Source organism: Prunus avium, chromosome 6, assembly GCF_965620075.1.
Source record: "Prunus avium chromosome 6, drPruAviu1.hap1.1, whole genome shotgun sequence".
Classification (NCBI taxonomy): domain Eukaryota; kingdom Viridiplantae; phylum Streptophyta; class Magnoliopsida; order Rosales; family Rosaceae; genus Prunus; species Prunus avium.
In genome coordinates this window covers 6,079,081-6,091,185 of record NC_142289.1, presented here as the reverse complement: position 1 = coordinate 6,091,185, position 12,105 = coordinate 6,079,081, and the positions used below count along the sequence as shown (strand labels likewise).

Below are 12,105 nucleotides of genomic sequence, written 5' to 3'. Positions count from 1 at the left end.
TTTTTCCTCTAGTTTAGACTATCTCTTGTACTAAAAAACAAGTTACTTATCTCTGCATATGTGGATTATGTCAGTTGGTAAAGGCAGTGAACTCGCCCCTCTACACCTAAATTTAAATCCTTAAATTAGATTAATTTAGAGTAATTTAAATTATCACTTGTATAAAATAAAATAAACAAATTATTTCTAGGGATGGCAATGAGACGAAAAGGATGGGGTACAAGTTATTTCTAAGAATGGGTATGTAATTCACATCCCCATCCCCCGGCCCACCCCATTGTAAAAACACCAACAACAATAATAATCTTGAATGGGAAAAAAGAAAAGTTAGAAACTATTATACTAGGGAACAGAGAATACAAAATTATGTTTTAGACTTACACTATGTTTTATTTAATTCAATATATAATATGTGGAATATATATTTTGGTGGAAGTTGAGAGACAAACTAGAAGCCACTTAACAATAAATTCATATGAAAAATTAATAATATATATATATATATATATATATATATATATATATATATATATGTGTGTGTATAGTCCCCTTTTATTGAGGGATTTATCAAATAAATTATTTGAGGAACGCCTTTAGGGTCTCCTACAAACTTTTTTTCAACAATCCAAACATCTATTTTTTAAGTTTGCATTCATAGATCATCATTGCAAAAAATTAGACAAATCAAAAACTGTTTCGACATCCAATTGTATCCTACAAAATCAATGAACACGGTACTTTAAGAAAGTACTAAAATTTCAATAACTCAATTGAGTGGTCAAATGATATCGGATTCAAGTATTTTTTGCAGAGATGATCTTTGAATGAATATCTACAAAATAGATAGTTTGAATGAATCCGAAACCATTTGACCACTCAATTAGATTGTTGTTATTATATTCTTTTCTTGAAGTACTGTGTTTGTCTATTTTGTTGATCCCAATTAGATTTTTGCAATGTGTATCTATGATTGAAAACTTCAAAAATAAACGATTTGGATCATTTAAAAAAATATTCATAGGGATCTCTAAATGGTGTCTCTCAATAAAAGAGACTATATATATTATATATGGATTGGGTTTGGGTTGGGATAGAATACCATCCCCGTCCAAACACTATACCCAAAAATTCCCCCAAGTCCATCCCCATACCCAATTTATATCCTTCATACTCAACTCATTGGGATCGAAACCCCACAAAGACCCTAACCAGTGGGGAAAATTATCATCCCTAATTATTTATGCTATCCTCTCGTAGTCTATCAAAGATCAAAACAAAATATTTCGACGCCTCCTCTCCTTCCTCTTATTTTTTTACCGCTACAGCCCAAAAGAGATTTATAATGCAAATGCAAAATTAGCCTTCAACATCGCTACTTTCTTTCTTTTCCAATTTTATGTTTCTCGAGGGACCAGAGGTGCAAACCAGAATCCACGAGTTCCAGAGTTCGAACTCGTCCTACTCGGCCATCCCAAAGGTACCCTTTTTACACTCACACACAGACAAACCCACTCGCTTCATTTTCGTGCACAGTTTCTTCAACCCCATTAATGGCGGTCGCGAACTGAAGCGACCAAGGTCAGCCCTCCATTTCTATGAATCCGCCTTTGCTTTATGCTAACCCAATACTACTACAGATATTAGTAGCGAACCCAACCATTGAATATTAGTGTAATGCGGTAAGTTAGATTAACTTGACGAAGAGGCCGATGCCATCACACAAAGTTACCCACTTTAGGGTTTGGGTGTTGCTCTCGTTAGGAGATGGGTCCCTGAGGTTCTGTTTGTTTCGACGGAAAATGGGTTGGCTGAAGTGTCCCGGGAAATGTTTTGTTTGTTTGGTTTTTGAAGTTTCCTGGGAAATTGAAAGATTTCAATCAGAGCTCCATTTTTGCACTGACGTATTTTCGATTTCCACTTAAAACTTTAACCTTTGGGATGTGTTTTTTTCTCGGAATATAGCTAAGGGATGGGTTTAGAATTCCCTAAGAATGCATTTCTGGCAAGTGCAAACTTCTGGGTTTTTAATTTGGCCAGAAAATTACAATGTGTTTGGTTTCAGATAGAAACTCAGAAAATAGATGGTTTCCAAACACATCATTTAGAGGTGGGTTTCATAAACTTATTGTTTGGTTTTAACTTGGCGACCTTGCCATACTTTAAAAACGAAATTTCTTTTGGTGTCATTGATAAAAACATTTATATTTTTAGCATTCCAAATACTGGAATGAGAACATTCGATGCCATTAATTTCTAAAATCCATATTCCAAAGAATGGTTTTAGAAATTCCTGAAATCTGCTTCCACGAAACAGACACACCATTGGATTTGAATGTGATGGTTGGGAAAGGCATTTCCTTTTTTGTCCTATGGAAAAGATTTTGTCATAAAAACTCTTTAGAACAACTGCTTTCAATTTATAATGATATATGTTGAAATCTACTGGCAAGATTGAACCACCATATAATATGTAAGAATGAAGGAGATTGGCCATTTGAGGGAACTTAGACATGAGCATTGTGCTTGGACCAAGGGTCTCAAACAGTGTGAACATGAATGATAAGTGTGAAAGTGAAAGCTGCAAGGCTTAGATTGGCCATAGGAAAGTTTCAGTAGGTTTCCTCTTCTCATCTAGATAAAAGGGATATCTCATCTGAAAGGGGTAGTTTATTTAGGCTATAGTTGCCTAATTGGATGAGATCTCATGAGTTGAGAGCTGACTTTGTCAAATTTCTTGCAAAGTAAGGATGGTTTGTACAACCAAATTACGTTCATGTGGAACTTTAGAGGGTTAAGGAGGTCAGACCAAGGACAGGACACTTGAATTTTTCAAGGGTTCTTTCTGAGTTCTCGACCTCCTCATGGTTTTCAATCTCTACTAACATTTGACAGTATGCTATGTGTTTGAAGTGTTATAGAAGTGATTGAATTTCAGCATAGATTTGTTTACTATCTTTTACTACATTGAGTATAAGTTAGAAAGTGGCACCTGCTAAGGTGAGAAAATTTGATACAGGGTCTGAATAGGATTTGAAGGATAACTTTGCTAAAATGACGTTAATGAGAAGTCCTAGTGGTCGTGACAATCAGGGGAGTGCTAAGAAACCTTCTTTTCCCTTGGCGGACCAGCTGCAAAAACAGAGGTCACCTTTTGGCTTCTATACTGATTCTGATATGTTGGTGTGGTTGAAAGGGCTAGCATTAGACCCTTGTGACCGGAAAGCATCCCCAGATTCAGCTCAACAATTATGGAAGCAGAGTCTTAAAGTGCGGAAACTATTGCTTCTTGGTAATGTCGTTTGTCCTCGGGTATGTTCAAACTAAAACATTGTTTGTTTTCAATCATCTTGTTGCATTGTTTTCTTGCAGATAAATGTGTTGTTGTTCATTTGACTAAACCATATTAGTATGTTAAGATAATAAAACAATAGTTGGCCCACATCCTAACAGCTTAACTTTTAGTGGTATACCAATAAACTTTTATGTGGTATCACAGAGAGAGAGATCCTGAGTCCAGAACCTCCCAATCTGCATTTAATTGTACGTGTTGGGCTTTCTAGTGCTGGAGAGAAGCCCAATGTGGTTGTATATGGGATTGCAATAGTGATAAGACTAGTTATCCTGCTACATACCTGTATTCTACCAATTATAAGCTGACATATCCTATATTCCCTATGATCCTAGCCTAATTTATCCTGCATGTCAAGCATACATTATGAGCATTTCTTCACAGACCCAACTTAGAATCAACTGATGATCTTGTTCCATTGTCTGAAAAGTTGTCCAACAGAACTTCATATGCTTGATAAGCTCTTCCACAACCATTACTGAAAAGAAAATATAAGAAAAAATAGAGGGCTACTGCTTAATTGTGTCATGATACATAAGTGAAACATTACAATTTCCGAAGCATTTAGCCCTGCTTAATTTTTTCATGCTACTTTGTGATAATTTCTCTAAATGTGAGTTATTTTCTTTGTACTTTTAATGTAATTTCCAGTTCAGAAGTTTTTTTTTAACATGAACTTTCCTTCGTCACTCCCAATCTTATTGAAACTACTCCCCCCCTCCTTTTTTTCTACAGAGAAAACGAAAACTTCATCAGTTCCTAAACAGTAGTAAGTTCGCAGGTGCTTCTGGATTGGCTACAGAGAAATCTGATGTTCACACTGTTAAGAAAATGGGCAGAGTGCATTCTGTCTCATGCTTAACCAATACAAATGCCAACAATGAAATTTTCGAACCACAGCTTCTCTGTAACTCACGCAGTTCTGGAAGTTTGTTGACTTTTGAAGATGAAGATCAGCATAAGCCAGGCTATACAGATTTGGCCAGTATGGATGTGGAAAATATTGGTCCATATTGCAAGGATAATTCTGCCTCTCCTTTAATTGATACAGATGAATCAAACAATGGTTTGAACACATTGAGTCCGAAAAACTTGAATTTCTGTGATGCAACCAATGTGAATCTTAATGATACAGCTGAAAGCTCAGACTCTTCGAGTTTAGATGAGAATAGTTCAGAACTTGAATGTGCATTGAGGTCATTGGTTTCCAGTGATGATTATCTTCCAAGATCTATTCCTGTGAGAGAGATCGATGGCTCAGCTCACCATTCGGATCCAATGAGGTCAAAGGAGCAAAATTCAAAAGTTCGAGAAGCAGTGAAAATAATGTTTTCAGATGGTGGTGTTCTGAGGGCTGTTGTTCCCATTGGTCCTGGTTTTCAGGTGGAAGTCCCAGAATGGACGGGTCCAGTGGATAGGAAGAATCTTTATGGTAGTGATGGTGATTCGAAAGTGTCAAGGTGGTTGGGCAAACGAACGTGGCCCATTAAAGGAAAAAGTGCAGGAACCGCTGTGAAAGAACTTGGTAAAGGGAGATCCGACTCTTGTTCTTGCGTCTCTCCAGGATCTGTTGGTTGTGTCAAACACCACATTCATGAAGCAAGACTCCATTTGCAATATGAAATTGGTCCTGCCTTCCGGAGTTGGAAGTTTGATGAAATGGGAGAATTTGTCTCAGCGTCATGGACTTCAAGTGAACAGCGGAGCTTTGAATCTCTTGTCAGAATGAATCCACTATCAAATGAAGCAAGTTTTTGGAGGACTGCCTTTAAGCGTTTCCCTTCCAAGTGCCGGAAGAGCATTTTGAATTACTACTATAATGTGTTCATCCCTAGACGTATGAGCATCCAGACTAGATCCTCTCTTGATGAAATTGACAGTGATGATGACCAGACAAAGGAAGAACAGCTAACTGGATGTAAATCTAGAAGGGTAGCTTAGATGTTCGAAGGACAAGAAATTGACAATTGAGCAGCTTGAGGTTGTTAGTGGCCTGTGATATACTTGTCCCTTTAGGTTTAGCTTAATGGCACTTTTTCAAGACTGATCTTTTGCCCTATCACATGCCTAACCAGTGCTATTTTGGTTTGTACAGACATACAAAATCCAAAGCAATTTTGATACTCAGTTGCCTGTGCTTTGCCTTCGTACAAACTTGTTTCTTGTATGTTTCTGTATTCAATTTGTTTCATATCCGGCACAGAGTTGGAACCCAAATCCAGAGAGCCTATAGAAATTTCTTGCCAATGTGTTCAGTTTTTGTCATTCCAAGCTCATGCTCTAACTTCATTTGTTTAATTGATCGTATTAGATGGTTTTACAGTATGGTAATCTGTTTTTAGTCGTGTGCCTGTAAATCATCAATCAAGACCAAGACCTTTGATCACTGAATCAAGCATCACAGTATCCCAGATTAAGAAAGATGAAAACAAACAAGAAAGCATCCTATCACAATACTATTGGCACAAATTATCAAAAAGATTAAATATGACTTAGAAAGAAAGAGAAGGCAGATGGACCAAAAAGAAGAAAAAATGGCAGAGTTCCTATTGACTTCATGAGTGCCATCATATCTTGTTTACATGTAAACTCGATAACATTCTTGTACAAGAATATGGGCAGACAAATGTTGGCAAACAAAATGCGAGTCTAAGAAAGGCAACAAATTCACAAACAAACCCCGAGGCTGAAGGTGCAGCAGTAGACAATGAGCCTACAACCGTTGACAAACAAGTCCTCCATTACCTTAAACAAATCATTCTCCACCCACCTCCCACTTCCCATTCTCTCTTTTTTTTTTCTTTTTTTTTCTCTCTTTATCTCCTCCATGAAGGAGCATATGTTGGGATGTTTTCATGCTTACCTTTTGACTCTAGAGGCAAACTGTTGATCATGGGGCTTTTTTTACATGTACAAGAAAGAGGAGAAAGAATAATCTCAAGACTTGGTGAATCAAAAAGAAAATTGTTGATTGGTTTGATTCCCTTAACATGCTGGTGGCCCCCTGAGAGAGAGAAATCAAGAGAAGAATCTCTGTTTTTGAGAGACAATAATTACTAAATTTGGTTCTCGTTTTTGACAATGGGATTTGGGTCGATCAATGTTTCTAACATCTTTACAACCTATTTGTTCATTTTCTGGTCAAAGTTCATTTTCTTTGCCTGGCTCAGATTATATAATATGGACAACGATTTTATAGGCTTTTGTGTTTTCTCCACTTCACCTTTTGCTTGGTTTCCCAAGCTCACTTTTCACTTTAAAAATTTGGTCAAATATGACCTGAAATGTTCCAATTTGCTGATATATCCACATGTTGAAGATGATGACTAATACTATAGGTTGGGTTACATTTATAGTTCTCCAATAATAATAATAATATTGGTTCAAATTGTTTTTATTACTACATTTTATTTTTATACAATCTATAGTATACTTGATTCTAATCTAAATTACGAGAAGGGGAATTCAAACTCGGATGTAGAATAAGGAGCACATCCGTTCTATCTAATTTGGCTGAGAAGGGGAATTCAAACTCGGATGTAGAATAAGGAGCACATCCGTTCTATCTAATTTGGCTAAGGCTATGTCTGCTTATTATTACACTTTGGAATGAAAGAGCAGAGCATGTGGCTACTGCCAACGAACTAGTCATAATAAACTGAGTAGTTGAAACACAATAAGTCAATAAGTGTCTGCCAATCAATCATTCCATATTCCACTCTGCGTAAAAAATAAATCATGTAAAAAATACCATAAACAATTAACTTTCAAACTTTTTCAGGCAATTTTAATGTTCAATTGGGCATTTGCAGAGACTGCTTTCTTTCCCACATTCCTTTGATCAAAAGCTTGTAACCCACTTAATCTTTGATAAATCTCATCCTCTATTTGGGCTTAAAAGTGACTTAAGCCAAGCTTTAAACGCGTTTGAGTGAAATAAGTGCAACCCCAAAGAAACATTGGCAGCAAGGATTCTGGAGATGAAAATGCATGTGGAAGGCAAACTGCTCTGCAATTACAGATACCAAGATATATATGAAGTTTTGTGTTATTGGATCATTGCAGAGAACCAAAACAAACAAAAAAAACCATTTGAGCAGGCCCGAAGCCAGCAGCATAAAAAAGACCACCACCAGCGCATTGTAGCTCTTTCTTTTTCAGAGTGGGGTCAAGGTGATATCTGGTCTTCCACATTCTATCTGATAGCAACTGCCATGACAAATTTGCAATCAGTGTGAGTGTTTTGAATAGTTACTTGATGCCAAAGGAGCCAAAAAAATAAACATATCAACTGTATCTTTTGCATGGTTGCTTCAATTTATATGGAAGAAATAGCAAAACCAGGAGAAGGAGCAGGCCCTGATCAAATTGTTACTGTTTTTTCTCCAGAATGTATAAGATGCCAAAGAAAGAATTCAGGGAACACAGACACTGCAAATTCTCAGGCTTCAAACTTACCTTCTTCCCCAATGAGCCAATTTTGTTTAAGACAAGAAGCAGCAAATGGGAACAAAAGATTAATCAAAGAAATGGGAAAAAAACACTGAAATTGTTGTTATTTGAGTAATTGAAGAAGCAAGGTACTCACAGGAAGAAAAAAAAAATTAAAGGAACATTTCAAAGTGCTTTCTTCTTCTTTTTTTAATCCCACCAACCAACAAGAATGCATAGGCATGTGTGGTTTTACACAACAAATGCAGCAGTAGCAGCAAAATGAACAACATGAACTTAAAACCGAAAGAACAAACACCTTATGGTTATGAACACCCTCTCATTCATTCATTCATTTTTCAATACAATCGCAGCACACTTCTAGCAATGGAATGAGCATGGCTGGACCTGGTTTTCCCAGCTCCACTTCTCCAGCTGCTCCTCATCGGCGTCAAGTAAAACCTCAACAGTCCATTGTCAATGTGGTTCGGTGAATACCTCGCACTCCGATTTCTTTCCAGCACGAACTGATCGTCCTTCTTCTTCCTTCCAGCATTCCCATTTGCCTCAACAGCAGCAGCAGCAGCAGCAGCAGCAACAGCAGCACCATTGCTATAGTTCTTCCTCATGCTCCCAAAAGATCCACCAACTCCACCAAACCCATGAGAGCTATTTCTCCAACTAGCACTGCTATTGCTCCTCATGATCTTGGGATTGAAACCCTTTGCTTCCCCGTTCCTCTCACCACCTCTGAGCTCCGGCCAGGACTCTGAAAACGACCTCTCAACCCCATTTGATCTAACACTACTATACCTATCTTCATCCTCCTCTTTGTTCCCACCTCTCCTGTGTATAAAACTCCATATATTCCAAGCCTTGCTCCACCTCCTTGACTTTTTACACCCTTTATTTCTCTCCCCATTGACACCCACCGACCCCGAATCTCCGCCCCGAAAGGAGGACATTTCGAAGGTCTCCGAGCAGTCGTCCCGGAGAGAATTCGAGTTGTAAAAGTCCCTCAAATCTCTATTATCAGGAACGGTCGTGGGCGACACCTTGGCATTCGAAACCGACTTCATCTCATCGATCTCCGCCACCACGGCCGCCGCAGTCTTCCGAATGGAGTTGGACCGGTCGAGGCTCTTCCTCCGCCGCGACGACGAGTCCGAATAGTAGTCCCGGGTTTGGGCTGACCCGCCCGGAACCGTCTCCTCTTCAATCGAATTCATGGGCGGCTCCTCCACCGGAATCTGAGCGTCGCATCTCGAGACTTGGACCACCGGAGCGTCCTCCACCACCGAGACCATCGTGGGCATTCTCGGAAATGTCCTTCCGATGAGGTACCCGTCCCACGAAGCCCGAGGCTCTTCGAAGGAGTATCTCGGGTCGTCGAACGACATCCGACCCGCATCGAGCGAGAACCTCGGATCCGTGTCGCAGGAGCGCCGGCCGAAGCCGTAATCGGCGATCTCCGACTGGGTTTCTCTGAACTGTCGCCCGATTGGCTTCTCCACCGGCAATGTAGCCGATCCGCCGCCGTTTCGACGCTTCTTCAGCTTCTGCTTCTGCCTCCATTTCTGCAATTTTTTGCTGAACACCGAAGCTGCTGACCAGAAGCTACCTGCAATCTCTTTCAGGTCCCTCTTCTTGGTCTGTGAATCGAGATCTATGTGGTCTTTCATGGGCTTCAAGTCTTCTACTTCAAATAGTTCCGGTTCCGGTGGTGGTTGAAATTGCTCTTCTTCTTCTTCTTCCTCCTCCTCTAAGATTTCTGGAACTCTGTCTTCAATCACATTTGCGACATTGGGTTCCTCAGATATTTCAATTCGGTCGCCGTCGTCGTCGCTGCTCTGGTTTTCGTCGTCTTCCTCTTCCTCTTCCTCCTTGGACTCAAACACAGGACCCCGAAAGCTGGAAGAAGACCCGCCTAAGTTCCTGGTCTCGACCTCAACCTCAGTGGGTGGTTGTGGTTCCTTCTTGTTGGGGTTCCGGCCGTCGTCCTGGTGAAAAAGTGTCCAGAGAGTGTTCCGAACCCTAACGTCGCAGGACTTTCTCTGAGGCTCAAACACACCAGAGAAGCCCTCGTTTTTAGAGGCAGAGAAGGATTTGGTTCGCCGGAGCTCAGGAAAAAAGGAGGTGGGTCGGGTTTTGTTGGTGGAGGAGGCCCCACCACCGCCAATGGGGGGCTTGAAAATGGCCTTAAGGGCAGCAGCGGCAGTGGAAGAAGTAGGGGGTTTGCGAGAAGTGGAAGAGGAAGAGGAAGAAGGGTCCAAAACGGCAAGCCGTTCGCAGAGGCATGAGGGGCAGAATCCAGTGAAGTGCTCTTCTGGGTGGCGGTCGCAGGAGGTGGAGGGTCGGTTGGGCTGAGGCGGCTGCGGCGGATGTAGTGGTGGCGGTGGTGCTGCTGCTTCTGCGCTGGGATTCATAACCGGTGGTGGTGCTCTGTGTTGTTGCCCACTCTGCTGCTGCTGCTCATGTTATGAGAGTGAAGAAGAAGAAGAAGAGTGACTGTGTGGACTATGAGAGCTACTGTTTCTGTTTGGCTCCCAACGGACAGTGAGAGAGAGAAGAGAGAGAAGAGAGATGAGATTGTGAAGCACAAAGGGGAAAATAAATGAAATGAATTGAAAATGTTCGATAATATGCCCCACACACACACTCACTCACTCACTCACCGTCTGCTATTTCTCTCTGTGTTTCTGTTTGCCCATTGTGGGGTTTTCTTTTTTCATTTTTTTTTGTTCTTTTTTGGGGTTTGCTTTATTATTTCTGTATTTTCTTTTTCTTTTTCTTTTTCTCTGGGGGCACTCGCTGGTGAAAAGACAATTTTCTGCCTACAGGTACCTACTGAATCCTTAATCGAGGTCAGTAAATAGACCCCTCTAGAGGCTCTGTTTGGGATGTTTAACTTGTTTTGGATGCCATTGGAACACTACGGTTTCTATTTCTGATTTACATGTTTTTAAGTTGTGAACCTCCGCTCTGCTCACAATGTATTATTTCAAAACCATTTATTTACGGGCACTAGTTGATCAGGACAGTGATTTTGGTTCTCCTTTGGACTTAAGTTCAAATCTCATGTTTGCAAATTAACTTAATGTAGATTATCGCCTGTATTAAAAATAAAAAAAAATCATTTATTTGTGCATATGAGATTTAAGCAAGTTGATTAAGATTGTAAGTTCGCCTCCTTATAACAAGTTTGAATTCCTTTATTTTGGTAAATTAGATTAATCTAGTATAAGTTACAAGGGTTTTTAATATATTTAATTAAGATTTTTGTGACAAAAGAGTTGCATGTCAAGATTCTGAATTTCACTTTCCTCGTACCAGAAGACCTTAATATCAAATATTATTTCATGATATAAACATTGGTGGCAAGATCTAGTTTGTTGAACTGGAAATTCTTCACTCAGTTGGTACTCGGTACTAAATTAATAGGAACAACAACTGTAGAATATGGCACCCTCCTGCCAAAAAGAAATAGTGCATCCAGTATTCTATGGCTAAATATAAAATTAAGGTACCCTCTCTCTCTGTTTAACTTTAAATACCGTAGCAAATACCCAAGTTGGCACAAATCACTTCCTAATTAAGTGGGATTAGCAAGATTCATGCATAGCAAGAGAGTTTCATTAGCAAAAGCAGGGGATGAGGTGCCCAAATTGCTTAGCTTTTTGGCTTTTTTTTGTTTATAATTTGGGAGGGTACTTTGGATTTTCAAAGATTCCTGTCGAGAGAGAAAAAGCAAAAGCAAACCACGCCATCACTATGGGAGAGAGAGAGAGAGAGAGAGAGAGAGAGAGGGGTTTCGGAGCTGCTGCTGCTGCTGTTGCTGTGCTGTTTCTCTCTTTCTCACATTTCGCTTTCTTTCCTTCTTTCTTTCTCTCTTTCTTTTCTTTCTTTCTTTTCCTCCTTTTTCTTTTTCCTGTTTTGTGTTCTTTTTGTTTTTCGGCTTTCTTTCTTTTTTTCCCTCCCAAATAGCTCCCATCGTATTCTCTGCTCATGCATTTGCTTTGCTATTTGGCATTTGCTTTGCTCTGCTTTCCCACTTTACATCTATTTATTTTGTAAACAACAAAAACAAAATGATGGCTTGCACTCTCCAAACACTAAATTTCAAAACCCTATAGATCAATTGTCACACTCTCGCACATAGACACAAAGAGACAGATTCAGACTCCACCAAAACAAAAATGTCAAAATGGAAATAAGGAAGTATTTCCCCAAAACGAGGCCGTTCCGGCTCTATCTAAGCTTTTGGCCACATTATTGACGAGAGCATATATGCATTTTATCCATCTAGCAATCAGAATATGACATCC

At 39.7% G+C, this 12,105-nt stretch overlaps 2 protein-coding genes across 4 annotated transcripts; one reads left to right on the top strand and one right to left on the bottom strand.

Moving 5' to 3' along the window:
• The first annotated feature begins 1,142 nt into the window (after positions 1-1,142).
• LOC110757322 (uncharacterized) lies at positions 1,143-5,503 on the top strand. 3 transcript variants are annotated; one of them, XM_021958904.2, is made up of 3 exons: positions 1,143-1,578; positions 3,017-3,309; positions 4,085-5,503. In XM_021958904.2, the coding sequence occupies exons 2-3, from the start codon at positions 3,052-3,054 to the stop codon at positions 5,288-5,290; spliced, it is 1,464 nt and encodes a 487-aa protein (XP_021814596.1). In that variant the 5' UTR covers positions 1,143-1,578; positions 3,017-3,051; the 3' UTR covers positions 5,291-5,503. The 3 variants fall into 3 exon arrangements, with proteins under 3 accessions (XP_021814596.1, XP_021814594.1, XP_021814595.1); XM_021958902.2 differs by having other exon boundaries at positions 1,145-1,477; XM_021958903.2 differs by having other exon boundaries at positions 1,484-3,309.
• Positions 5,504-7,030: 1,527 nt separating this feature from the next.
• On the bottom strand, positions 7,031-10,442 carry LOC110757334 (protein OCTOPUS-like). The gene is made up of 2 exons (XM_021958918.2): positions 8,100-10,442; positions 7,031-7,558 (listed from the first exon to the last, which is right to left on the bottom strand). Exon 1 carries the CDS (start codon positions 10,204-10,206, stop codon positions 8,140-8,142), a length of 2,067 nt encoding a protein of 688 aa, XP_021814610.1. The 5' UTR covers positions 10,207-10,442; the 3' UTR covers positions 7,031-7,558; positions 8,100-8,139.
• Between the last annotated feature and the right edge of the window lie 1,663 nt (positions 10,443-12,105).